The sequence below is a fragment of the Strix uralensis genome, chromosome 2 (genome assembly GCF_047716275.1).
Source record: "Strix uralensis isolate ZFMK-TIS-50842 chromosome 2, bStrUra1, whole genome shotgun sequence".
In the NCBI taxonomy this organism is placed as follows: domain Eukaryota; kingdom Metazoa; phylum Chordata; class Aves; order Strigiformes; family Strigidae; genus Strix; species Strix uralensis.
The window spans coordinates 92,198,480-92,226,040 of NC_133973.1; the positions used below are offsets into that span (position 1 = coordinate 92,198,480).

The 27,561-nt window shown below is 40.0% G+C and overlaps 1 protein-coding gene across 8 annotated transcripts in view; it reads left to right on the forward strand.

The window, feature by feature from the left end:
- KLF12 (KLF transcription factor 12) overlaps positions 1–27,561 on the forward strand; it is a 248,268-nt gene that overhangs the window by 54,859 nt on the left and 165,848 nt on the right. For 7 of the 8 annotated variants that reach the window (XM_074859505.1, XM_074859510.1, XM_074859511.1 and 4 more), the window contains one exon: positions 15,928–15,991. In XM_074859505.1, coding sequence (XP_074715606.1) covers positions 15,971–15,991 — 21 coding nt within the window. In that variant the 5' untranslated portion in view covers positions 15,928–15,970. Of the gene's footprint in view, positions 1–15,927; positions 15,992–27,561 lie in introns of those variants that run through there. The other variant, XM_074859512.1, reaches the window with a different exon arrangement.

A 27,561-nucleotide genomic window follows, 5' to 3' on the forward strand; every position in this document is an offset into this window, starting at 1 on the left:
CACCTTTCCTGGATGCAGTTTGCAGCTTTGGTAGGAGGGCTTCCTGTTGGCATGTGAAAGAAAATCTGATGCTTGCGCTTGTTCACACAGGAAGGCATTGCTAAGCCAGGGCACTGGAGTGTGAGCAAGCTGGCAAAAATTCACAGATACAGCTGTTTTAAAGTCAGTAGGAGTGTACAGTCACAAGATAGCATTCACTTGCTGGTCTCATCTGCTACTTCCCTGAAACAAATCTCATTAAGAAGTATTAGACTTACGTACAGAAATGAACAGAGCAAAATAAATGTAAAGGACAGTTTTCCATTTGTTGTATTTGACAGAGTTGTTTAGTCTTTTTAAAGAAATACTGTGTATAACCCTAGTTTTACACTCTAGAGCTTGGTAATTTCTTCTGTGGTGGCAGTAAGCTAGATGGTCTTGACTATCATTAATACTCCATTTCCATTTCTGAGGAGCAGAGAAAATGCAAATGCAGTAGGGCAAGTTGCAGTAAACATGTATTTGTTTCCCTTCTGTACTTTTCAGTGGCATTTGAGTCTTTTTCTTCTGGTTCCTTTCCTGCTATTTCCTTTCCATTCTTGTTAGTCTGCCCTTGTCTTTCACAAGGGAGTATTGATATTTGTTACTGCTTTTAACAGCATTGTTTTCTTATGTGACTGTAGCATATAAGGAAGATAATGATAAGTTACCGAATTGCTCCATATAGATGAATGCTAATATCTTTTTCAGACAGTGCATCTCCATGATGCAGTACAGCAGTGAAGCATTCTGTGTGACCATTACCAATTAGACTGTATATATAATTACCAGGATCCTTATAGCTAAAACGATATTAACACTGTATGATCAAATTCTAATAAAAAAAAAGTTTGCAACGTTTTTTGTGTGCAATAGAAAAAAATCCTGGTATTATTTATGGTGATTCTCTGGGTGTTACTAATCGGATGTAACCAAATCCCAAGAGATGAGAGGTATTTAGAAGTGTCTGTACGAAGTAATAACACCTTCTGTATGTGGTTACCTTGAGAGTGTCTACATTTCCATGTGTCCTTTTATGGTACTAAGAAGATTTTTACTTTAGTGGTGAGATTAGTATTATTTTGAGTGCATTCGCTACTGTTCTTTATTAATATATAGCCTGTTATGTGGTAAAGATTTACATTTCATCTTTATGTACCTTGAGATGAGATGCGTTGAAATAAAAAATAAAATACATGGACCAAATACTGACTTTTGTATTTCACTAGGAATCACAACCACTTAGATCATCAGCTCCAGGGACCTTTGTAATGACCTAGATGTGCCAGTATGAGAGTTCAACAGTGTCCAGAAACTTCATCTGACTAGGGTTAGCAACAGCCTTGCTTCTTTCAGAAAATAGACTTAGCTGGGGGAACATGGACTTCTGAATGAAGGACCTGCCTTTTGCTGCTCCTGTTGTTGTTTTTGGGGGGCACAGATCATAATGCTTGTGTACAAAATCAGTTTTTAAGAAATTTGAGGACTGATTGCTGTTGTGTATGTTTGGATTTTTTCATTTAAAAGACTACTGTATTATTTCATATCATCCTTAGGAGTAAAAAATGTATTTTTCTTACATTCACTCTTGTTCTTGACAGCTAAAACTTAGTGATAATTCATACTGCTTTTAATCTTTAATGTTTTGCAGACATCATCTGTGATAGTTGATCTGCAAAACATCCTTAAAAGGCATAGAATTTATTAGAATTAGTCATATTTTGTGGGGGATTTAATCCTAATTTTCTATTGAAAAACGTTTACTTTATAGACTCTATAGGAACAATTGAAGTAAATATCAGAGCTCTTGGCAAACTCCCAGCCCGCATACACAGACTATTTTTGTTCTATTTGTGGTCCTAATGGTAAGTTAAAGCAGATGTTTTGTCTTCAGAGTGAATCAGGATGAATCTTGGTGCTACAGGCAGTTTTGCTTTGCAGGTCCAGTGATTCCATTCTTGAAGCTTGTCTATAATGGATATAATAAAGATCTTTGAGGTAATCAGTGGTGTGAATTGCTAGGGAGAGACTAGATGATCTCTTGAGGTTTCCTCCATCCTGGTTTTTAAGATTTGTGTGAACTCTCCATTGATGGCTCTTTAGGTGGCAACAGAGAAAATGAAGCTGTGAAATCAGGGGAGGGCCAGGTGCTAAGGTCCCTGATCTGGCACACCCCTAGCAGGAGGGGAGGAGGAGAAAGATGGGTGTTTTCCTAGCTATGCCATCCCACTCTTGCTAATTTCTTCCAGTTTGGGAACAGCTCAGAGACAGTGGTCTGCTGGACCTTGCCTCCAGGGTGGTCATAGCTTAAGCTCAAGCTAATGCCGATGAGCTGCTTGAAGCTTAATGTAGTATTAGTTTAATTTAGCATTAATACCTCCCAACCCTATGGAGGAGGTCTTTTAGCTTGGTCTAGCTTGGGGGATGGGATGGGAGGGAAGGTGAGGGGAAAGGATGATGCAGGCAGGAAGCTGAGCCGAAGAGAGGCAGCATAGAGGTGGTCTCCTGCTGAGGTCCTTAGCAAGCCTTCTCCAGCTCAGGGTCCTATCTTGCCTTCCAATGCCTATAGGAGACTTTTATGATCACCTGTGTAAAGGTTTGTGTTGCTCTGTCCTTCTTGCCACCTACTGCTCCAACCCTGTAACAGAACTCAACATGGCTACTTCTTGTTTTCATCGCCCTTCTCAAGAAGAGGGGAGGGCATGTTCTGATTGTCTGTTCGGTCTTTTATCTTGGAAATTTATTCTCTTTCTTTTCTGAACCCAGAAAGGGTGCTTGTCTGAGAGCGCTGGGTACAAAGCTCAGAAGACAAAGCTGGTACTACTATCACCATTGCTGGTGCGCTGGTCTTCAGGAAACTTCTCAAGAGCAGCTTTTGTGAAACATTTGCATCCCTGGTACAGCCTAGAGATGTTTGTGTATTTTGAAGGCATTTATAGGATAGTAACAAGATGCTTGTGAATGTCATCCCTAGATATTAGTACAAATGTGCTTCTGTATTTAGATAATACGCTCCTTCCAAACTCATTCAATGTAGTGTTGCCTTGTGGGCTCTTTTCAAACCCTGATAAGGAAAACAACACTGAAAAAAAAGACATTATTTCTTTCAGTATGTGTTTAAAAGAGTGTACTTGTATTTGCTGACATACTGCAGGTTAAGATGCTTTCAGTTAAGCTTGTAGCTTTTCAGTGAATTTGCTTGCTAGGAAGCCAGACCTCGCTGCTTTTTCATTTTGAAATGGTGCTGGTTTGTTCTAATCCTTCTCTGCATGTCAAAACCCTTTAAACCGTTGGCCCTAGTCCATGAGATTTTTCTATACAAGAGCATGATTTACCATATTTGATACCCTAAAGATTAGGGGCCTGTCGAGATTTCCTGACTGCTTGACACTTGTATTTTAGTGTGCCTGCTGTGAGCAGCAGGACGTGAAAGTGGACAGGCAGATGAATCACTGGACTGATCTCGTGTTAGTGTCGCTTGGTCAGTTGATAAGGGAAAGAGAGATGAGAAAAGTGGGCTTCCTCTGTATGTCAGGTTGGAAAATGCAGCTGGAAAAGCAAAATAATCTGGCTGTAATGTATCAGTGGGACTAAGAATAGAAGTGATGCAGCTGGTGGAAATGGCCCTTAAATGCAAGAAGCCTTCCCCTGTTTGTCCTCCCCAGCTGTAAGCCTCCAGTTGGGTACTAAGGCCTAATGGGCCAGGGAGGAGGGGTAGTAATAGGCCTGTGCCGTGGTGGGAGCAGTTTGGATTTTAACCCTTTGATACATGTTCTCTATGTGGGTTTGTGCACATGTCCACATGCAATTTTTTTTGTCTTTTTTTGAAACTAACCCTTGAAGGATATGGAAGAGCCTGATCCAATATGTAGACATTGTTTTCACTTCATATTTTCTCTGGTATCAAACTTCAGGGCTGTAATACTGATTTTTTTGGTTTTTTAAACTGTAAATGGAGACTTCTGGGAGTGTTATTTTCAGTGGTTTGCTTTGTATTATCTATAAAAATTGGTCTATGTAACAAAAATTTGTGATTTTTTTTTTGTTGATTTATATTACTTTCTCCCATGTATATTAAATTGGTTTGATTTCCTTTTCCCCCCAAGAGACTAACATTTGTTTTGTTTTCTAATCCTTAATTCATTGTCTTATAAAAATCAGCAAGTTATAACCTGCTTCATATTATAAGACTGAATTACAGTTAATTAAAAATAGATATTTGTAATGGACATTTTAACAGAATCTTAATTGTGATAACTCAACAGGATGCAACTCTGTAGGGGTTATCATTAGGATGATGACATTTGCCACTTGTGGGGAGTGTTAGTTGTTTGCAATATTCCTCACGTTTATTGCAAAGACTATTGCAGCTACCTCTGCTTTTAATAAAACTGTTCTCAGAACACGTTAATATTGAAGCATACAATGATATTTGCTGTTTGCCTCTGGACCACCGTCAGTACTTTGATTATTTTGTGTTGTTAACTGAAGTTTGCTCCTGTAGTGATGCTTTTATAATTGCTTTGTCTTTGGTAACAAAACCTTTTCAATAAGAGAGCATCTTGAGACAGGTTCTGTTTTTGTGGTGTCTTGGAGTAGGTAGTACCAGCCACTTGTGCTGCTAGCATTGCATTCATAATATTAAAAGCTCAAAATATGAAGAACAGAGAATATTTGTATCTAGTGAATAATCAGGAGCACAACTTGGGATATAGAAAAAATAATTATCTTTCATACAAATAAAATCCAACCTTGAAATCTGTTATAGTTGTGTATTAAACAGCAGGATGGCGTCAGAATTTGTCTTTTTAATGGGAATAAAGCCAGCCTCAGTGAAACTGTGAGAGGGTGGTTGTTGGAATAGTGTCAGTGGCTGAGTCTTCCGTAAAAGAAGGAAGCTCAAGGATGAGGATGAAGTGAGAGCTGTGCTAAGAGGAGTGATGAGGATAGGTGGGACAAGTCACAGAGTAGTGTTGGGCTCACAAACTCTTAATCGCCTTGTTTCAGATTGTATGTAAGGCAGTGGGGCATGAAACTGCTGACTCCCTGGGACAAGAAAAGGGTGGTCTGGTTAACAGCCCCACACCCCTGGAGTTTGTGGCTGGAGGTGCCAGCTGTGGCACCAAAGCCTGGATGTGCATGGGGGACAGCCACTCTGGAGCTGGAGGGGCTGCTGCCTTGCAATGCCGACTCACCTACGAGAAGCCTGCCCTGTCAGTGAGGGAGGCGGAAAGGGAGATCTAGTGGTCAAGAGGGGAGGATTTCCCTGCCTGGGCCAGGTGTCACTGGGAGCAGGGTCTGGTGGTGGCTGTGTTTCCAGGGTAGCCATAGAGATTGTGAACCTGAGAGAAATGGGAGGACACTTGAGGCTTGAGATCTGGACAACTGCAACGTTTCTGCTGGGTGATGCAGAAAGAAGAACTGGTGTAATTGAAGGGAGTAGTTGGGAGAAAGGGCTGAGGAACTCTGTGACGCTGGTGGTAGATGAGGGGCAACTGCTTGAAATCAGTGTAATTGTAACAGCAAAAGCTGTGTTCACTGTCTCTTACTTAATCAAATTACCGGAATATTTTTCAATAGTTAATATAATTTAGGAGCTTTCTCATAATTTCAAAATAGCAGGTAGTTTTATTCCAGGCGTTAAACCGAGGTTGGGTACAGCTCCAGGTGCATCTTCAGCTAACACATTTCTGCTACTGCCAGTTAGTTTAACCACTTTGTTAAGTGGTTTAAGTCATGTACCGTGTCAGGTGTTACCTGCAAATCAAGAAAGTAATCAAAGGGAATTGATAGAAAAACAAAAGCTTTGATTGTTGAGGGGTTGCTGAACTTGATCCTCAGGGAAGTGGTGAGTGTAGTTGTTCATGTCATTCATAGTGCTCTAAGTCAGGATGGTTTACAGGGGTTATGGATCATGGTGGTTAGCCAGGAATAGTTTCAGGTGTCTTGGGTAGAAGTCTTTGAGCCTTGCCAGAGGCATGCTTCACTGAAAACAATGTCCATACTGTCACATCTGTATTGTTTTTCTCTTACACCTGGAATATTGCAAAAAAAAAAAAAATAATGATTGTTCTCTTCAGTGGTAACCTCCTCTGGTATTAGTGTCTCTATTGCTATTAAATTATTTATTAATGCTGATTATTGATTTATTTGTTGCACCCTTTTCCCTGAAAGATAATTAAATATGATGAGTCCACTTGCTAGCTTGTAATGGGAATGGTGGGAGCATAAATTTGGGATTGATTGGTTTCACTGGGGTGACAGGAGTACAGGACTAGCTAGCTTGGTGAAGGTCCAGGGGCTCTAGGGTGAAAATCCTTGGTCTTTAAAATTGTGTTTTCCTCCATGCATTACAGGTTTGTTTCTTTGTTGTGCTTTCCTCTCTAGTTTAATAAGCCAAGCAATGCAACTTCCTTATCATCCTTAGTTTCTGATTTTTGTAATAATTTCTTTTTATGGTGGTGTCCATGTAACTGATGAGCAGTGTGCTTGTATTAACTTCTATGTATCAGCTTGGTATGCAGGAAGCTTAGCGTGGGCAGTGTTGCCAATTCCTGCTTGATAGTAGTATTTAACCATCTCAAGTTACTTTTTTTTCTTCTTTTTTCTCCAAGCTCCTTTAAAAATGGGATGCCTTTCCAAGTCGGTCTGGCTGCATTGAAAATGATGACTTTTAAAGTCTTAAAAATTGGAAGTTTTGATTGGATGAACAAAGGAACCCAAGACTTGTTTAAAAAAACCAGTGCTCTTAAAACTTGTAGTACCCTTCATTCTGCAGACAACTAAGTACCATTTTATTTAAAATGCTTTTTGATCAAGAGCAGTTGCTGGACCAACTGCAATGACAGTGACTCAGGCCCCTGCACTGCCTCTTTCTCTCCTTCAGTTAGAGCCATGAAAGGCAGCTAGCACAGGTGTAGGTGTCTGTAGGCAGGTGAGATGAACCTGCCAACTGGCAAGAACTTTATTTGCTAAAGTTATTCTTCAGGCTATAGTTTCTGGGCTGTGACTGTGAATAACTGCTGAGCAATGGTTAAGGGAGTGGTTTGTCCATCTTGGTTGGCAGAATGAAATGGCACTGGCTTACTGCATGCAGATGGTGAGTCCTGCAGGCTGCTGCAGTGATCTCAGTAGGAGACTAGAAACTACAAATTACCTTTGGACATCAGGCTACTTCTGTTTTTTGCACTTAAACATGTAGTCAGATTTGCAGATTAATTCTGCCCCTGGAATACTGAATGAAATAGTACATTGAATTACTCCCGAGCACCCCCCTGCCCCCCAGAAAGACTAAGTGATGAGGGAACTGTCAGATAGGGAAGAAGCAAATATATTTCTATTTAAGCAAGGAAAGGAAAATAACCAGAGCAACTGTGTCTCCTGTCAAAAGTATGAGGGCTATTAGAACAAGGAGAGAAGTGACGAGGACTAGGGAGGCTCGTGGAATATGCTCAGGTATGTATCAGGTAGATCTCCAAACACTTGTAGCTGCTGAATCTGCTAGCAGAGCTGTTTCAAGATGGTCAATGCCTGATGGGAACGTGGTATACTTAAATGCAGGATTTCTCCCTTTTCTGAGCTACAGTATGCTGAGGGATAATTATTCGTAATAATGCCAGTCTTCACTTTCAAGAAAGGGCATGCTAGGAGAAAAGACATTAAAATTATTAATGGAAACAGTTGTGGTCAATTGATCAATTTTAGAGAGTGTACCTTCTTATTAAAATTGACGGTCATCAGCCACATTTGTAGGATGCCAGCCAAATAGACTCCTTAAACTGATTAATAGCATCACTGCTGTCACATAGTGCCCCTGGTTTAGAGCCTGAATATGTACCCACACCTTCATGTACATAGGTATCATGCTGTTTTCTTGAAAAAACATTGGTACATTTCTAATGAAAGTCAAAAGAAGGGGCCCAAACTGTAATGAATGCAGTGATGAAATTTACTGTGGGTTGAGCAAAGGCAGGAGTAGGAGTGGAATATAACTGCCCACTATGTAGAGCAGGGTGCAGTCAGCTGTTGACTTTCTTTTTTCTTGGAAGTATAACTCTGAGTCTGGAAATGAGGATGGTTGAGTTTCTTTGGTGTACATCACAACTTGTGTTTGCTTGGTTTTCTTTGCTCATTTTTCCCAACTTTGGGATAAATTTTGGAAGCCTGTCTTCTCTTAGCTGCTGTGACTGTGCTAGCTAGAGAAGTCAACGCTGCCTCATGCTTATTGCCACCTCCGTTTTAGAGGAGCAAAATAGGTTTGTTTGAGCAGTTTGGGGTTTTGCGAACTTATTTTGCACTGATTGACGCAGTGAGGTGGGACTAGCACACGTAGCTCAGTAGACACTTCTGAGGACGTGACCATCTCCGAGCTGGGGCTTGGTGGAACAAAGTGTTGACTCTTGTTGCCTGTGCCAGCCGTGGGGGCATCAACACCAATTTTATAACCACCTTCTGGTCATGTATAAACTTACTGCTTGTTTAGCTTTCTCTGCTGTTTGTGGGAATGATTTTGTTCCCTCTTCTTTTAAAAGAAGTTTAATGGGCACAGCTTATTCTGGTTTTGCTTATTCTAGAAGTGATTTTGCTGTGAAAGTTGGCACAGCATGCTCAACACTGTGGTAAGGGGAAAGCCGCGTGGTATTTTGTCCACAGTGGGATGATGGTTAGTGCTGTTCTCTAACTTCTTTACAACATCTTGCACAGTGTAAAATGAGAAGACATGCCAGCGTTTACATAAGCTACTACATATAAACAGATTTTTCCATTGTCCTGGTGTTCCAGCTATGAGGAGACTCTCTACAAAGTTTTGAGCTGTGTAAGGGTAGTATTTGCCATTTGAGGCAGAATTAATTTTTCAGACATTCATGTGTTTCAGACTTTCTTGCAGGCTGAATCTCCGGTACCTGTGCTCTGTTACCAAATCATGGGATGTTTGCTACAGCTTGGTTGACCAAGAGCAGATTTTGGCACAAGTCTGCAGTGAAGTTGTACTTGTTCCTTTGGACTTGTAACGTGGAGCCTTAGGTGGTCAGCCACCTTCCCTTAGATCAGGTGGTCAGGGGGCTGCCATCACCACAAGGAACATCAGATGCACTGTCCACACAGAAAGTGATGTGTGTCCTAAGGAAACTGGTGACCTTGTCCTTAAACTCTGGCTATTTAATTTATAACCATATACACGTGCAACGATTGTTTGTTCTTCTCATGGTCTCTGGGATTCAGCAGCCTCTTAACAGGAAATAAAGAAAAATCCTTATTTTGTTTTTAAATGGGTTAAAATATAAATGAAGATTGTCTTGCAACTCTGAGGAGAGAGCGTAAGTACTGTTGCCTGTACTGCAAGTAGAGCTGGCTTGATTCTGGACCAAGCGTAAACCTAGTTTGAGTAAAGGTATTAAACCAGAAGAGGAGGAGTGGGTGATAAAATTTGGTAATGCTAATCCTTATTAGCAGGGCAAAATAAGAATATGAAACTTGTACGGTTAAGTCTTTTTCTAGGGAACCGCTATAGTCAATCTAGTCTCTTGAAAGATCTGCTGGAGTGGTTGGTCTTCATCCCTTTTCCTACTGTGATGATATGGAAGACTCACTGGCAAGTCTTTCCCTCTTATCCTGCTTGAAGCACAAGCAGTTTTCCTGGGGGATACCTTCCTTTTGGATTTCACACTTGGGGTTTTTTTTGGCTTAATTTTTAGTACACTTAATGACATTTTTTTTATCTGAAGTGCAAACAAAGTGTAGAAACACAACACATAATTCCAACCTGAAATTAGGAATAACCAGTTTTTAAATAAAACCGGTTTTGTAATCTCTTTCAGATGCTTATAAGTCCTTATGAGTAGAAATCTTGGATAGTCATTAACTGGAAAGTGTAATATGTACTGTTTTGCTGAAGAAGGTCTGAAAATACGGGGGGGAAAAAAGTCTGAAGATAAGGGGAAAAGAACACTTTTTAAAAATTACAGTTCTTTATGGGTTCAGAAACATAGTTACATTTTACAGCTTGGCTGAAAATCCTGTGTTGTTTTGATGATATATTAGAAAGTATGCTTTTGGCAGATTCCTGAGGACAGTTGTTTACAGAAAATATTTAATCAATTCACCAAAAATTTGTGGCTGTATGCGTGCATGTTTTTATATTCATATGCATTCATGTATATATGCGTGTGTGTATAGATATATATGTATAAAACTGTAATTGATGTAATAAGAAGAGGCCCACTAAGTCCTTTGACTTTCTGAACAGGCTGGTAAATAAAATTTTAACTCTGATGTGGAGTTTGAACTGTATGCAAGCATAAGGTGGTGAACTAAGAGACCTTGCGCTGAGTGGGTGCGCTGTAACACGAACACTTCCTTATGTCAGAGAAGCTGTCCAAAGTGATGTGTGACTGTGTTTATCAAAATTTTATTTTATTTAGATCTAACAAATCCCAATGCCATTCTATTTAAACTAGAGTTGTGAAGGGAGTATCAAGGTTTCAGAGCTATTCATTCAAACAACTGAAAGTGTCAAAGATAACAACTACTTTTAGAATAAAAATTCAAGGGGAATGTAGTATTTCACTGTGTTTTCCTCTGCTCCCTGCAATTTATTGCACTCTTCTAGATTGACCACTGATTATTGCCTAAATCCAGGCATTTGAGGACTTCATTACTTCGCCAGATTTTAACTCTTCTTTTACCTTTACAATAGTAACAGCATGCACACACACTTTCTAATTTCATTTGTGTACACTGATACAGTTGCAGGGTTTTTTAAATATTACTGAAAGACATCATCTTTCCCAGAGTAATAATTCTCTGAAATTATGAAATGTAGTATATTTATATATAATTATTTTTGTCAAACCAGACCCTTAAGTTCTAGGGAGAACAAAGAGTTCTTGAAATTCATCTTTAAGTCCCAGGAGGTCTGGGACTTACAGTTGAAGCTGTTCAATTCAGAATAATTCATTAATGTCAAATAAAAGACCCTGTAAAGAATAATGTTTATTCCTCTAAGCCTCTGCTGAAAGACTGTGTAAGCACTCCTTGAAAGTTTAATCATTGAATAAACCTTTTAAAGGAAGGAGGGGGAGGAGCATGACGCAAAGGTTGTGTGTTCGGTTAATGAATTGTTCATCCACATCTGGCCAGCTGCATGCTTTTTTCTATGGCAACCTGTTATTAGAGTATAATGATTTGGGGGGGGGAAAGCCCAAGCAACAGAAAAACAACACAGCTATACAATCAGGTGAGTGAAGGATGCATTGTCTTGTGCTGCCAAGAGACCAATGGCATTGAGATCGTTCTGGTTTGGCATAAAAGTGTTGGAGGCATCACCCCATAAGTCTCAGCTGAAATCAGATGTGCATGTGCAGGAGGAGCTGCATCACCCCCCACCATTGCAGACTGCAGCCTCCTCAGCTCAGGTACACCAGGGACTGAGCTGGTGGCAGAGTTGCTGCTTCTTACCTTGAATCATGATGTACTTCAGTAAGTGCATGTGTCTCTTCTTTCTCTGTGCTGGATGTCATTCTTCGTGGGAGCCTGGATAAATATTTCAGTCTGTAGGAGTTCAGGAGAGCTAGGTATTGCCTAGCAACAAGCATCCCACTCTCTGCCTCCTGCTTCTCTTTATTAAAATACCAGTGAAAACCAGAAGTTGAAGCATTAAGTTAATTTTCAGAAATATTTTGAGCAGCTTAAGATATTTTTATTATGACACTACGTCAGAACAACAAAGGTGTTGGCGGGGGAGCTGGCATCTTAAAGCAAGTAACTCCGCTTGCCTTGTTTGAACAGAAATCACAATCAAAGACTAGCAAAAACTTTAGCTGGGGACAGAATAAACATTATGATTGCAGTTTAGTGAGTAATAGAATGTGTAACAAGTGCTCCTTTGGTCCTGTGAGGTCTGTAAAATGTATAGCAGTTACACTTAACCTAAACTGAATGTGTTTAAGCTGTTAATTACTGGTTCATCTCGCAGCTTGTGATGGCTGCTGGTGGGGTAGTGTTTTACATTGGAATTAAAAGTTTTTCCACTTTTTTACAGACAACTTTGTGACAAAATGTTTTGGCTAGTTTCAGTACAAAGATCCTGGGGGGTAGACCCAAGGCAAAAGAAAGGTCCAATTTAGGTTGACTTTTGAGTATGCTGATTCAGTGCAGTGCTGCACTGAATTTCATCCTCTCTTGTTCCTTTTCAATTTTAAATGTTGAGGACTGTTTCAAATCTGTAGCTTGTGGTTAATGTATATTTTATCTGTAGCTTCTGCAGAATGTCTGCTTTACAGAGTTTACGAGTTTTCCTGCAGGAATCAGAGACATAAGAAGAAAGGGCAAGTATGTGGCTGCTATTAATACAAAGGTAGCCCTCCTCAACGCTGAGTTGAGGATAACCTGTGTTTCTTTGAATGCTGCTGAAACCGTGCTTTCAGTGATCCTGCCTTACCTAATGTTCAGGGTGGCCTTCATGAGTTTGGAAGAGGTCACACTCCATTTTTGGGGAAGTTTGGTGTGACTCAGGGCCTTTGAAAAGGATTGCAGAAGTTTTAAGTGCAGATTTAAAGGCTTTCAAGAAGAAAAGTGCATACTTCTAAAGGAAAATAAATGATGCAAGAAGGTGATTAAGAAACACAGTTATGCTGAAATACGGGGTTAGCTTTGTAGAGGGAAAAGTTAGTATATCTGGATTCAGCAAATGACTTAACTTTGTGAATGAGGTGGTGTTTCCCAAATGTATGTCCCCATATCTGTATGAGTTCAAAAATGGGTAAAATAGCATGAGGAATAATTTTTAGCTGTATTAATGGGAATTCACTTAAAAGTTGGCAGTACGTAAAAGAGATGTGAAAGCAATGCCAGCATGACCTTGTTTTTTAAAGAATTAACATGGGTTTATATGTTCAAAAATGTCATGTTTGTAAAGTCAAGGGCACCTCTACATGTATAGTGACTTATGTTTGTCTAGAAATATGCTCAGCATGATTCCCCTGAAACCCTTCTCATGTTCCTTGCTCTGGTCCATGATTCCTGCTCAGCTGCGCTGGTGGGTGGGGTAGGGATGCCAGCCATGGTGGGGCTACCAGGGCATTTATTCTGATCAAGACAGGTTTTCAAAGTGGACTAGGTGTTGTCATTTCTGTTTGGTTTTCGCTTGCTGTAGGAGGAGTTGTCTAACATTGGGTGGCATTCATAAGGTTTATAAATTCCTGGGGTCTGAAAACACATTTTTAAGATAATGGTTAGCCTTTGACTGGAAGTGGATATAGTTCTGTGTTTACTACTTAAATTTCTTTCTTTTGGTTGAAACTGGTGGTTTGTTAGGTGCTTTGCTCTATGATTACTTAAAGACCCCTTTAGACATAAAGGTTTTGAATCAGGAGCATTGTGCATTTGTCTCATTGGGTAAATTTTCTTCTGGTATAAAAAACACTTGATACAAATGGAAGATGCTTCTATTTGGACTTTCATGTCTATTTCTATATTTCTAATAGTAGAAACTGAGATTTCACAGTAAGCCACTGAAAACCAAAAGTCTAGAGCAGATTCAACAGCAGTGCAGAGTGAATGCACTAGATCTGTAAGGATGCGTGGTCCTATTTTTCATATGCGTTTCAAAGTCATTTAATCTGAAGCTGAAGCTTTTCAGCTCTTCTGAAAATCAGGCAACAGATTTGTGATGTTACTAGTTAAATGCTGGTTTCAGATGAACTGTTTGCTCTTCATCTTCTCCCCAAAAGCAGCCTAAAATAGATGCAGTGAAGAGGCCTGTGGCCTGTATGGGTGGCATGTGTGGCAAGTGTGCATTGGCCACCAAAATCAATACTCTTGGTCACCCCGGTGGTCAGTGCTAGGGTATAACCCCTGTCCTACCATCAAACCACATGATGGTGGAGCAGCATTGTGGGAAGGTGGCACTGCTGGAGCTTGTGATGTGCCCTGCTTGTGCTTCCCAAAGCGGGGGGACAAGCAATAGCCCTTCCGTGAAGGAGAGCACCCCAGTGATGCAAGGATGTGGGCAATTCAGTGCTTGATAAATTGTGCAGACCTGAAGAGAATTAATAAGCAAATCCGATTATTTATCGTTGTTAACAAAGTAGCTTTTTCATGAGGAGGGCTGTTGTACATGATTTGATAACTCAAAACCAGCTGTGGCTATGGCTAGTTGGATAGCGGTGTGTTCGCACTTTTGAAACACATACCCGTGTTTGCTGTGTCACCATGGCCACGGTAACCTAATAGAACTTTGGCAGTTGCGTGTAACTTGAAGCTAAGTTGTGTTGTAGGATTGTGTGTGTCTGTGTAGGGAGGAGTAATGAGAAGACCTAGAGAATTAGAAACATTTACAGGTCAAACTCTGTTTTCCTCTGACAGAGACCCCATGAAGCTTTTGCATAAATTATATTTAATTTTAAAGAACTTGTTGACTACGTCATTTCCACTACATCATGCAAGTCCAGGACGTGGAAAACCTAGTACACTTGTCCTGTTTTTGGACATTAGCACAGAGAAAGAGCAGCTAGTAGAAACTCAAAGGTGGTTCTTCAAGTGTTCAAATTTAAAAAAAAAAAAAAATCTGCTTCATGAAGTGGAAATTTTGAAGCAATCCAAGTAATGCCAAGGGTGATTAAATATTGGAAAATCTACAAGATGCAGGGTACATGGGACAAATGGTCTACAATAGTTAACATGCTCTAAGCCTACAGTATTTAGTTACATTTAGTTGTAGTTGTGTCAGTGTCTGCAACCTTTTATGATTCATATGAAAATTTGGAACTTTTTTCTATTAGCTTTAATATTGTCTTAGAAATCAAGTGCATGGTGTCAGTATAATAGTAGCACAGTATATGAATATTTACTAATTTTGCATGCTTAGGGGAGCTTCTTGTCTTGTTTTCAGTGTAAAAGTTTGCTTACTGTTTGGAAAGCTGTTAGTCATGTTGTTGTGTATACAGCAGTAATGAAACTACTGCTGGATTGTGGTTTGAAAGCAGGCAGGTGATGCTCCACTGCTATTTGAAAGATGACCTTATTTTGAATGATACACAAATAACAGCAGACTGTTTATAATAACTCTGACAGCAGATTTAGATTCTTGACTTCACACCATTTCCATTATTAAGAGACATTTGTAAGTAGCATTTGCTTCCAGATATATGCATGTATTCTGGCAAGAGGTTTAAGACATCCTGTCTATTATTTAAATTTTAGACATCTGAAGCTTCCCCCCTGCCTCCCCCAAAGACTTTAAAATAGTTAGACTAATGGATTACTATATCTTCTTAAACTGGAACGAGCCTTCCAAAAGTGTAATACAGTGTGTAAATCTCTATATACACTTTTCTTGTATACATTCATATGGAAACATAACTAAAATAATAATGTATCTATCCATAAGAAACCTTTCAAGAAATACATACAAATTTTGTAATGGTCTTACACAGTTATTTCCTGTGGCTGGAATATTGACTGAGCTCACTAATAGATGTAATTTGGTTTTTAATGCATTATTGTCCAGATCTCACATAGTATTTCTGGGAAACACATTTTGAAATACCAGTAAAGAATATTCACACTCGATAACTGCTGGAAAGTTTACCTGTACAAACGCAGGGTACTGATATATAATGGGCCCTGAAGTCTAATTAAACCACTTGGGATTTAGTGTGCTCAAGTAGCAGCTCAGAAATTAAAGACACTGAGAGCATTGACTAAAATCATTAGTTAAGAGGAAACATAAGGCTTTCTCCAATTTACTTTCTGTTGTAGTTATCCAGTTTTGTTTAAAGTGCTTATAAACTACTGTGGAACAGACGTCCATGGTTAGGCTTTTTATTTGCATATACAATAATATTTGAGAAATTAACGAACCTCTTAAGAAAATATATCAATTAAATTATTTCGTCTTTGCTTTTTCAGGATTGAAGTGGATCTAGGGACGAATGGATGACTGAATATTCATATGAAGAGGAAAGCCATAAAAGTTGGTTGACATTTTTACAGCCATATGTATTATACATATTACTGCTATTATCAAAAATTTATATTGTGTTACAAAACATAACAGATGAAATAACAGGTCTGAGCTTCATATGCCATATTATCTTTCAGGCAGGGGAATACTATAGCTTAGCACAGCTGTAGCTTAATGCAGCAGTTTCTGACCAAACCCGAATGTTCAAAGGAAAACCTAGTAGTACGTTAAGGAAATAGGTAATTCCTTTGAAGGCAGGTGTTTGAATGGGCTGATGCATAGTGGTGTTCATTATTCTTATGTGCAAGGATGAAGGGAGAATGAAAGAGGCATTGTTTTCCATTACAGCTACTGGCTATGAAGCTTAATGTATTGTGGAGTAGCCACAGATGCCACTCAAATGCCAAATGCAGATTGACAAATGCTGTTTAAGAAGTCAAATAGGATATGATATCTTCAAAACTATCTTGGTGCTTTGTTTTCTTATCACAGAGAGATGGCTGTCTTAGAGCATGTGTTTTCTGTGCTAGTTAAAAAGGAAGAAGCTGTTAGTGGACCTCTGTGCTTTACTGACTATTGTTATGATTTGTAAGACGATAAAATTTAGTAGGCTTTGACATCTGTCAATCTGACTTGTGAACTGTAAGCTTTGGCTGGGATGCTATGTTAACCAATGCCTTCCAAGGCTGTTTAAACAAAGCTGACTGTGCCTGTGGATTTGCACTGGAGCAAATGAATTGTGATGGCAAATGCTGGGTGTGGTACAGTGGGATGCAGGGCACGGTCCAGTGGGATGTTGTGCAGCAGCTCAGTAAGGCATTCTGAAACTGTGCTAGTCAAGGAGGAGTATGTTAGGGTGGAAAACCTCTTTCCTAGAGAGCCTTTTTCAACGCCTGAATCCCAGTGAGGGGTGGAACAATCAAAAAACATAAAACCCCTCAGATTTTTTCAAAAGCACAGCGTCAGTTCAATACCAGAAATGTAAGTCTGTAGTTCTATTAACTTGAGCAACGTAGTTCAAGAAGACAAAGTTTCTTATTTATCTCAGTGATAGTTTGGTTTTATCAATTATTTAGTGGTTCAGAAGTTTATTTTCTTCTTGGGTTTAATTCCTTCGTGGGTACATTTTTTTAGTGTTTACAACAGGTAGTGGACATGCTGATCTTAGCTACCTCTGGATTCACAAGCATCATAGGGCTTGAGGGAATCATCTGTGTCCTTGAATCCAGTCTCCTGAAATGAAAGCCGGCAAAACAATCTTTTGTTCTGAAGCATCCATAGAACATCTGCTTTACATACAGCAGGTCCCAGAAGACACCTCCATCTTCCAGGAGCCAAATTTAAACCCTAATAGAGACAGCAAGTGGTATTAGTAGCTCTATAGTAATGTACACAATTACTCTATGGGATCAGGGTCCCATATGCCTAGATGTCAACCAGCAGTTGTTACCCACTAACACCAGCGCACAAAGTCTTAAGGAATTTCTCTTTGGTTTGATTGCTGCTGTGCTGGTAGCTGCTGTCCATACCAATGTCTGATAGCTCGGGGTGGGCTTACATCATGGGGGAGCAAACACTTCCTGCTTAGACCTCCTGGCTATGAATAGCAGAGTGAAAAAACTGATACCATCCAAACCTTCCATCTTCCAGAACTACAGTGGTAAAATCCTGTATGCACAAACTCAGGGAGGCTCTATACTGGCAGAAAGTGTGAGAGGGTACAAAGACCAAACTAATTATCTGTAAGCTGTCTCTGGATATGATTATGTTGCAGTGGACTCATGCTATCCAGAAGACAGCACAGAGAAGTACCACTGTAGTGTGGTAATGTTTTGCATTGAATTGAGGAGAAACTGAGCCAGACTAGAGGACCATCTTAGGTATTTGGCTTGGAAGGTGACACTAGCACGGAAAAAGTTAAGGATTTGTCAGATCCTTGAGAGGGGTGGTCATAACCTGCAGAGTCTGCAGAGAGAGGAGGGAGGACTTCCAGATCAGGCAAACACAAAAGACTCTTGGACTCACGTGGCCTTTTCCCAAGTTTCTTAGGAAACACTGCAGTTGCATGAGAGATGAAGCATTGCTAGCTCTGTATCTCTGTTCCTCTCTCTGCTTTTGCCTTTCTGGTTCAATGCAAAGTGGTGGCAGAAGGAAGGAAGAACGGGAGGACAGGGTGACCTCTTTCTTGCCAAACCATAGTTCCACTCTCTCATGCCCTTCTGATGACATCCCGCAGTAGTCGTGAGGAAGCTGTGCAAAACATGTGCAGATAAGAAGGGATATCAAGTTAATTCTTTACATGTTTTCTGTTTGGCAGTCTTTGCAAATGTAGGGCAGTGAATCCAGCTGTTAATTTTTATGTTAGGAAAGTACCATGATTAAATCATATCGTGGAATGAGAGAAAAATGTGGTTATGTGGTTATTCAAAGTCTGAGGCTAAAAAAATTCCCTTTCTGGGAAGACTGATTCCAGAAAACTTAAGCAGTAGAGGTGGAGAGGGCTCCTCTGTGGTCACTGTCAAGATCAGTTGATAAAGTTCTGGCTCCAGTAGGAAAGAGATTGGATTTCACCCAGCACCCTGCCTCAGCCTTTCACTTTATTGCTGCTTTGCTAACCAAGTTTTGAAAATTTTGCATTGCTAACATGAGTATGTTGGTATATCATTGGGGGTATGAACAACTCGGGTTGCGTTATCTGTATGTTATACTGGTATGTTTTAGGTCTTTGTTCGTCTGCCTCAGACCATATAATAATATATGTAAATGTGGTTTTCTATAAATGACTGACAACATATATACAAATAGTGAAGGAAATATGAACATAAATTTTTCTGTCTCATAAAATGAGGTCAGATGAATCTTTTCCAGAAAAATGAGAAATATACAAAATAAATCTGATGGCATACAGGTATGTTGAATGCAGGCAGCTTACAATGCTTCTATGCTTTCCGTAATGGCAGCAACTGAATCCAGAGGTTCAGTTCTCTGTTGAATCTGACATTTAAAGTTTACGTTTTTCAGTCTGCAGTGTTTGTATGTGGATGTATGGAGATGAGAGACCAGGGTAGGAGCTGGTAAGGAAATGGATAAATGACAGGGAGGAACTATAGCTCAGAAAGTCCCAGGCAAAATAAAGATCAGGACTTTAAATGAAAAACAAGTGGTAGGACTGAAAGGAGGTCAGAGAGAGAAATTAAAGGGGAGAAGAGGTTGGTCAGATTGGAAAGGCAGGTCCGGGTTGTACTTAGAGTGATCTTGGGTGCAGTCTCACACTGGTTTCATGAACAACTTGCAGAAGTACTACTGGGCAGTTCATGTGATCAGGCTTAATGATGTTCTAAGTTATTTAATGCTCAAAAAATTATAAACAACACAGAGCTATATTGAATTCAGTGGTGTTAGGAGATGACTGCTTATTTTCTAAAGAGGTCTATGTGGTAAGCTCAAGTAGTATTGCTGTCTCACGAATGTAACCTGTGTCATGTCTTTTTAAAAAAAAACACCAAAAAAACAAAAAAAACCCACAAACAAAAAACCCAAAACAAACAAAAAAAACCCACAAGAGCAAACTTTGGCTCAGCTGTTTAGAGGGAGGGACTCAGTACAAGGGGGTGTTTCTTGTACTCTCCACAGCTCACCCCATCTCAACAGTCTCCCAACCTCTGATGTGCCCTTGCTTCACCTCCCCTGACTCCAGAGCAGGGCATGGGAGGGTGCAGGTCCTATGAGCTACGTGCGTGGCGCTGTGCAATGGTGCCCAGCTGAGGCAGTGAGGGCAGGGCTGCCGTTCAGGGTGACCTCGGCAGCCTGGACAAATGGGCTGGCAGGGACCTCATCAAGTTCCACAGAGGGAAGAGTCTGCAGAGGAACAACGCCATGCTCCACTGCAGGCTGGGCAAGCCCCTGAGTTGCCTCATCTGACTTGGAGCTATCCTGGTATTGGATGGACTTTGGACTCAATGTACTTTCAATCTTTACTTTTTTGGTGATTTTTAAAGCCTGGTCATGATAAAAATGATACTTTTTTTTTTAATGTGCTTTGAAGGTGTTTTGAGGAAGTTTTATGTTTTTATTTGTATAGTCAGAACATTAGTAGCAGTGTGGTGATATGTTTGGTTTTTGTTGTCAGCTGTCCCCTCCATATCTGTTACAAGCAAATGCAGTTTTCCTAGAAAGAAAGTGACTGCTCTTAAGTGGCCTTTCACATCTAACATCATTAAGTGGATTCTTGGAGTATAATTATGAATAGAAACATCAACAGCTTAAAATATGTTAATCTCAAGGGAGTTATTTTGCATTGGCCATCAATCTAACCCTTCTGTGATGTGCTTTTCAGTTTAGATTATTCTTAGGCAAAGAGGTTGTAGTTTGATGTTTTGTCTCAATTCATTATGATTAGAAATATCTTGGATAAAACGATGTAACATATGACCACTTAAAAATGACTGATGGCCCCATTCAGCAAGGCAGGGAGACTGTGAAGTTTTTTTGGTTTCATCTATTGTCTAGCATTTATCAAGATGGGTCCCTTAATGGTCAATTGGTGGTTGAGATTTAATGAATATTTCAAGTGTAAATAGATAGCGGGCAGTTTGTTTTCTGGAGCCCAGTCATATTCCTAGAACAGGTCTGTTTTTACTTACTGTCACTGAAAAATGTAAAACCTCTGCTGAAACTGTAGAGTGGAAGGAAAGCTTCTACCCAAAACTTCAGGAAAGGGAGGAGCAGCACAGATTTTCTGTTCCTTACATTGACTGCTGCATATTGTTCTGTCTCTTGCTTCCATCTTTTCCCACCGGTCTGCAAGAGGGCCATGCATGGTGAGCAGCATAGCCCCCAGGTTTGCTCACTGCCAGCTCAGCCTGGGAGGGAGTGGAGTGAGGTAGATTTGGAACTGATCTTTTTCCAAAGAGAAAAAGGTGCTTGAGATGCCAGCAGTGAACCCCTTCAGCTTGATGCATTTGCATTGCATATGGGCTTGTTCCCCTCCTGTTTGCTTTTGTAAGGTTATCGAATGATTTCTGAGAAGACTTTGGTGTTCCTATGTTCCTATTAGTCTTTCCTTACAAACAGCAGTACAGAATTTGTTCTATGCCACTTTTTTTTTTTTTTTTTAATTTCTGCTGGGCAGTTGCTTTCATAGCCTAAATGGTTTCTTGTTTATGGGTCCTGGGTCTTGGCTCCATTCCATTCATTTCCCAACTATTTTGGTGTGTTTACACACTGCTCTTCAGCAGCTGGCTTGGGGCAGGTATCCAAAGCTCGCACACATACATACACACAAAATCAGTTCATCAGAGTTTGGGCTAAATCATACTTAGTGCTTGGCTTGTGATCGGACCTTGGTTGAATTAAGTTGGACTACAGTTTTGAGGGTTTTGTCCTTGTATTTTGTTCCTGCCAGTGTGGATTAGGGGGCAGACATCTATGGAGGATCATAAGCATTGCTTTTAAGTTTTGTATATCAAAAATGTGATATATTTTAGAAGTGTTATTTTAGTGATTGAAGATAGCTGTTGTCTTTCTGCACCCTCACACTTCAGAAAGGCAATGGAAGTAAGCATGGAGTCAAAGCCTGGTCTACTGCAAAAGCTTCAAGCTTTGCTTTAAAATCAATAAATAGAGATGTTTATATGTAATAAATAAGGTTGTGTTTTCAAGTAGTCAGCGCAGAGCTGCCCAAGAGGGTTTGCTCACAACTGGGAGAAATGTGTTTCGCCCAGTAGCCGCTCAGCATCAGTGTGTGCATGGTTTGCGTCCCGGTGGTGGCACAGATTTCTGCTCTGCTTGGAGTTGCAGTGGGATGTTTCAGGTGCTCTGATGTTGCAGTAGTTATTGAGTTAAAATCCTGTTTATTTAAACAGGTTTTTGAAATGGGAAAAATGGAGAATCACATAAAAAAGGATGGCAGCAACCTTCATGTGAGGTGGTGTGGGGGGGAGTAAGGCAGCCCACATTGTAGTGCAGCTTACAGGAGACTAACTAGTCTAGAATTGACAAAATGTGACGAAAACATGGAATATTTAAAATACTGGAGTTCTTTTCACAGTTCATGTAATTAAAATTACTAAATGTCATTGTAAAGCAAAGGTAGATGTTGCTGGTGTTGCCTGGAACACTCCTCTGTGAAGAAATAGGTGGTGATGGTGAGTGATTAGTAAATTGTGGATGTAGGTGAAAACTGTGTTTAAGAGCCTGCTTCAGCACCTATTGACATAACTCAGTGCAGTAGAGTGCCTGTTAAACTACTTCTGAAAGCTAATAGATACCCCTTAACAATTTTAGTTAGTAAATGTGTTGGCATCTATCATTTGTATTACTGCTGTTGATTGTAAGGCCTGGTGTGTGATTATGTAACTTTTTTTGATTAATTTAAGTCATACAGAGCTCATTCTTCCTGCAATGACTGTTCTCCTGTAACTGTCACTCTGGTTTTTAAAGCTGGGGGATTGGGGGGGGGGGGTGTGTTTATTCATTTTGGGAGTGAAAAACAAACAAATTCACCTTGAAAAGTTTAGTCAGAGCTGAGAAAAAGATAGTAAACTAGCCTGTGAGCATAAAATGACGAACTGCTTTATAATGCAGGCACAGATACCCTTGGTTCCCATTTCTGTATTTGAAATGCATGGTGTGTCGGTGTTCCCGTGCTGGAAGGGAGAGGAGATAACGCTATAAGCAGAGTTCCCGCTTCTTGGAAGGAGCAGAAATGGATGTTGCTACCTCTTGTAGTCTCCAAAATGCATGTTGTAGACTATATGAAATAAAATGATGGAAGCAACCTGAAGATCTAGGTGAGAAATTTTGATGTGAGCATTTCCTCGGTTCTGACTGCAGCTGCGTTTAGTACTCAGGACTGGCAAGCCTAAATGTAGGACCTGTTGTATCTGCCTTGCTAAGGACATCCACTTCAGGGAGCAAACTGTGGCTGTGGTGCGAGCGATGCCAGGTCCCTGCATGCACACTGGCCAGAGTTAGCTCCCTCCATACTGCACTTGCTGCAGGCATGCTACTGGCTCTTGGAGTTTGGGTGTTCTCCTGTACCTCTGCGGTGCTCCTGTTGCTCGTTTTTGTTGTTGCAGATAATTGCAGTCCAATCAGTGTTGTGTTTTCATGGCATGTTGTGGGCTCTAGCCCTGTGAGGCCATGCACAAGGGTCTGAGGGGGCAGGCTTGGAGGGCTCAGTAGGACCAGTCAAACTGGTAGAGATTTGTCCACCCTGTTACTTAAAAAAGCCTGGAAAGACCAGTCCCTCAAACTACAGGCTGGTTTTGGTTTTGGAGGAAGTTGGCTGGAGTGGTCCAGGCTAGAGCTGGGAAGTGAGCTGAGTGTACTGCTGGTTTAGCTTAGATCAGGAAATGCTTCCATGAAATGTTCAGGCCTGGTGTGCTTTGGTTTGCTTTGTAGGATAGCCTTGGGCTGCAAAAACTAGGTGGCTTTTGGAAGAAAGACCCGGAGATGTGCTCCAAAACAGCTTACCTAACATGCTCTGATGTCTCATGGGCTGTTGAAAGACATAGGCTGTGGATATCTTCAACTAAACTGAGAAGATCCCTTCCTGTTGCAACAGTACTGCTTGCGGAGAGAGATACAGACTTGCTGTTCTGCTAGGTGAATGCTCAGGAACCTCCAAGCCGAGATTGCACAATGTCCCACTTTGTTTAGTGGTGTTTTCAAATCAGTTTCTGTTTCAAACCAGCTTCTTTGGTTCCTCTTTCAGCCTTGAGTGAGTTCAGTCCTGGTGAGGACTAGTTGTAAGTGACGGGACATAGTCCACAGGGAGCCAGATCTCAAAGTTCCTTTCAACTTCAGTCATTTTGCTGAAGGCTCTTGTCTTCCACTAGTTGGCAGACAGCCGTAGGTATCTCCAGAGGACAATTCTTCCCATGGGATTCTATGTCCTCCCTGAAAAAACAGACATCTCCTCTGCCTGTAAGCTATGCAGGTGCAGACATGGTGAGTACACCAGGCTTCACTTTGCTGGACTCATTCTCCAGTCCTTGGGTTTTCAAAGCATCCCTGAGCATCCCTGCTCTTGCAGCCTGACTTCTCTCCTGTGGCACGTTCTCGTGGGAATGAAAGAGCAGTCACCAAGCTCATTTCACCTTTTATTCCTAGAGCACTTAAAGAACAATTATACTAATTCTAATAATGACTAAATTTATACTACTCCAGAGAGGGAAGCACAAGGCATTTAATTTCAAAGCTGTTTGACAAGACCATTTTGATGTGTGTATTTTCAGAAGTATGACACAAGTTTTCAAAGTGCCTAATGGAGAGAAAAATGTTTAAATTCATACTCTGAGGTGTTGGTTTCTAAGAAGCTGAATACTGTTGAGTTCTGTTGGGTGTGATCCATCACATAAAACAAGTTTAAACTAGAGATTTACAGGACTTACTACTTCTGCTTGTTTCATGATGACCTGTTCCTCATCCTTAGTTATCAGAATGTAAGTGTTTGCACGGGGAAAAAAAAGGATACTTCTGTTGTGGGAGGTATTAATTCTCAGTACTGTGAAGCAGCACAGCTAACTGCATTTTAGAGTTAATCTTTACTTTTCAGTGAGAAGGGAAAACCCCATGTGGGGTGGTGCTGATAAAGATACATTGAACCAGAAATTGAAATACTACATATGCTTTCTTGTTTCCCTTTTCCTACATATCTGACAATAAACATTTAGTGCTAGAAGTAAATGCATTTGGATTTTTAGTATTTTTGACATGCCATGGAGAGAATAATGTCAAACAATAGCAATTTGTCACTTCTCATATGAAGGCATAGAAGAACATGTTAGAATTCAGTAGCTAGCACGTAAGGAGAAGGTAGTTATTTTAATACTGATATCCACTGCTAACAGACCTGAATAACGATTCCACTAGATACAGTATTTCATATACCCAAGGACATGTGTCTAAAAGAGAAAATAAGCTCCTGGTATTAATCTAAATCTTGACCCGCTCTTACGCTTCCCACATGGCGCTTCATGTGTACTCCTGGTGATTCATTAAGTCTTTCTTGTGCAGAGGTTTGGTGATGAGTCAGGAAAGGGCGAGTTTTCTGCTTTGAGGCTGTCACCTTCTTTTGAACTTTGCTATTTACTTAGGGTTTTTTGTTGTTGTTTCAGTTCAATTTGAAGCAGTCCGCTACAGCTGTGATTGCTGCAGTCAGCTGTGATGGATATGTGGGCATAGCTCAAGTGAAAACAAAAGCCTTGGCTTTCAAACATTATAGGTAAACATGCTCTTGAGTTTTCACCTTAATTTCTAAGTAATATAGAGGTGTTTCAGTATTTGTTTTAGCAAAAACCCCCACTAAACCCAACAAAATAGATGTCCTAGAAATACTGAGATTCAAAAAATTATTTCTGCTTGGCTTTATTTTCCTGTTTTTAGAGGAGATGGTGCAACCCCCAAAACCCAAACATTTGGAGTTAAGTCTGAGACTCATTTAAAACTATATGAGCTTTGGTGATTATGAAGAGAGATGACAGTGAGAATCTCTCTTGCAAATTAAGAAGTAAGGAGTTTCTGTTGGTCTTAGGAAGATGAAAATTAACTTAGATGTGTAGGTTGTCTTATTAAGTACAGTGGAACTGAGATGATGTTTGCTGAACTACTCTTTGGAGATTTACATAATGGATGAGATACAGGAGCTCCAGGCGGCATGACAGTGGAGTTTATTTTATCGCAGAATGTAAAACAAGTGAATTGCCTTAATAATCTCTGCAGAAAGCAAGGATAATCTTTTTTTTATATGCAGAAAGAGAGCCAGAGAGTTCATAATATCCTGGCTATTCACGTACAAGAAGCCAAACCTTTCTTTTGAATAATCTGGATCCCTTTAACTATTTTATTGTCTTATTCAGGACTTCTAAAACTCTTCAGGAATGGCAAGCAGCATGCATCTCTCTGAAAATATGGCTTTTACATGGTAAAAATATACTATCTGCTGATAATTCATGGCTTGATAAAAGAGGCTCATAAGAGGCTGGGTAATTATCCTAACTGCTATTTAAATATATGGAAAGCATTTATAAACCAAGCTCACCTGCTATTTATTTCTGTAGTAATAATAGTAATTTTGAAAGTTTTAGAACCGTCATAATTTCAAAGTGGGTGTATGTTGGAAAAAAGTTTTAACATTAAGAGGTTTCAGGCTTTAATTTACTCAAACCAGTTCACCCACGTTGGTTGGTGTGGGGTTTTTTTTTCTACATGAGCTGATGATATCTTTTCAGCATGGAAAATGGACAAAGAAACACTGAAGAAGTAGAATAGTTCAATGTAGATGGTAATAACAACACCCAATTCCTATTGTGTGCTTCTCAACCATGTATTTGGCTTCAAGGAAGAGTTTGACTGTTACTTTACTCTGAATATAAATGTGCCATTACTCTTTGATCTGTAGCAACAGTTTGTTATGATCAAGGCTACTTACCACTTTTGCCTGCAAGAAAAGATTTACTGTTGGGCATAGCAGGTTTCCGAAAGAGTGAATGATGTTCTTAGTTTCTGGTTTCTGTGAGCTATATGCAGCTTAAGAATACTTTTGTATTAACCTGATGTCAATTGCTGCTACTTGTAGGAAAGTCTGGACAAGTAATTCACCATACAGTGTTCCACACAAACATGGGCATTTATTTGCCTAATATGAAACCAAATCATTGGAAAAAAAGGATAATTTCATGAATATCAGCATTTCATGAGCAGGGTTAGTTTCTGCTTTTGTTCATAAAAAACTTAATATATTTCCAGTGATTTCAGTAGTGATGGATAATACCTAGTTGGTCTACTAAATATGCTGTGCTCTACTCTTAATTCCAGGATGCAGGCTGGGATTAGTTCTACCAAATTTACTCTGGATACTGGATAGCGATTATTATTTATCAGTTGATGTACAAAGTTAGATTTTTCTTTCTACCAATTTCTTTTTCTGGCTTGGTTTCTGGTAAACCAGTTATTTTTGTCTAATCATAAGTCTGTATCAGTAACAGTTACTGCAGTATGCAAGGGAGGACATGAAAGTAATAACCCATTTACTTATATTTACTGGGATCTGTCCGCATCATGGCCTGATGGGATCAGAGACCCAGGAATGTTTTATAAGGACAGAGTTGTTTTCATGAGAAAGTATTTTAAAACATTGAAATTCTTCCACTGTGGTGGCTCGGAACTCTCCCACATGGGGATCTTTAGAGTAAATAAATAAAAGATCACACCAGGTGAATGTGATTTAAAGTGTCTGTAACTGTTTCCCAAATCACATTAAAATCCTAAGTAAACTATAAGCAAGGCAAGGGAGAGGAAAAGTTCACTTCAACCTCCAGACTTTCCAACGCACTATATAGATGCATAGCACCAGACCCTAAGGGCACAGAAGAGGATCCTGAAGAGTCATGGTGTCCGAAGGAGCCCCCCGGTTAGGACAGCTTCTTCATGCCCTGCTTTTCCACAGCTTACCCTACTTTGGGATGTGTGTACATTCATCTCAGAGAGAAGTCTCTCATTTCTAATCCAAACATAAATGACCTAAAAGTATTTGCCTATGTGCATATCTACTAAGATAGAACAAAAAGGTGTTT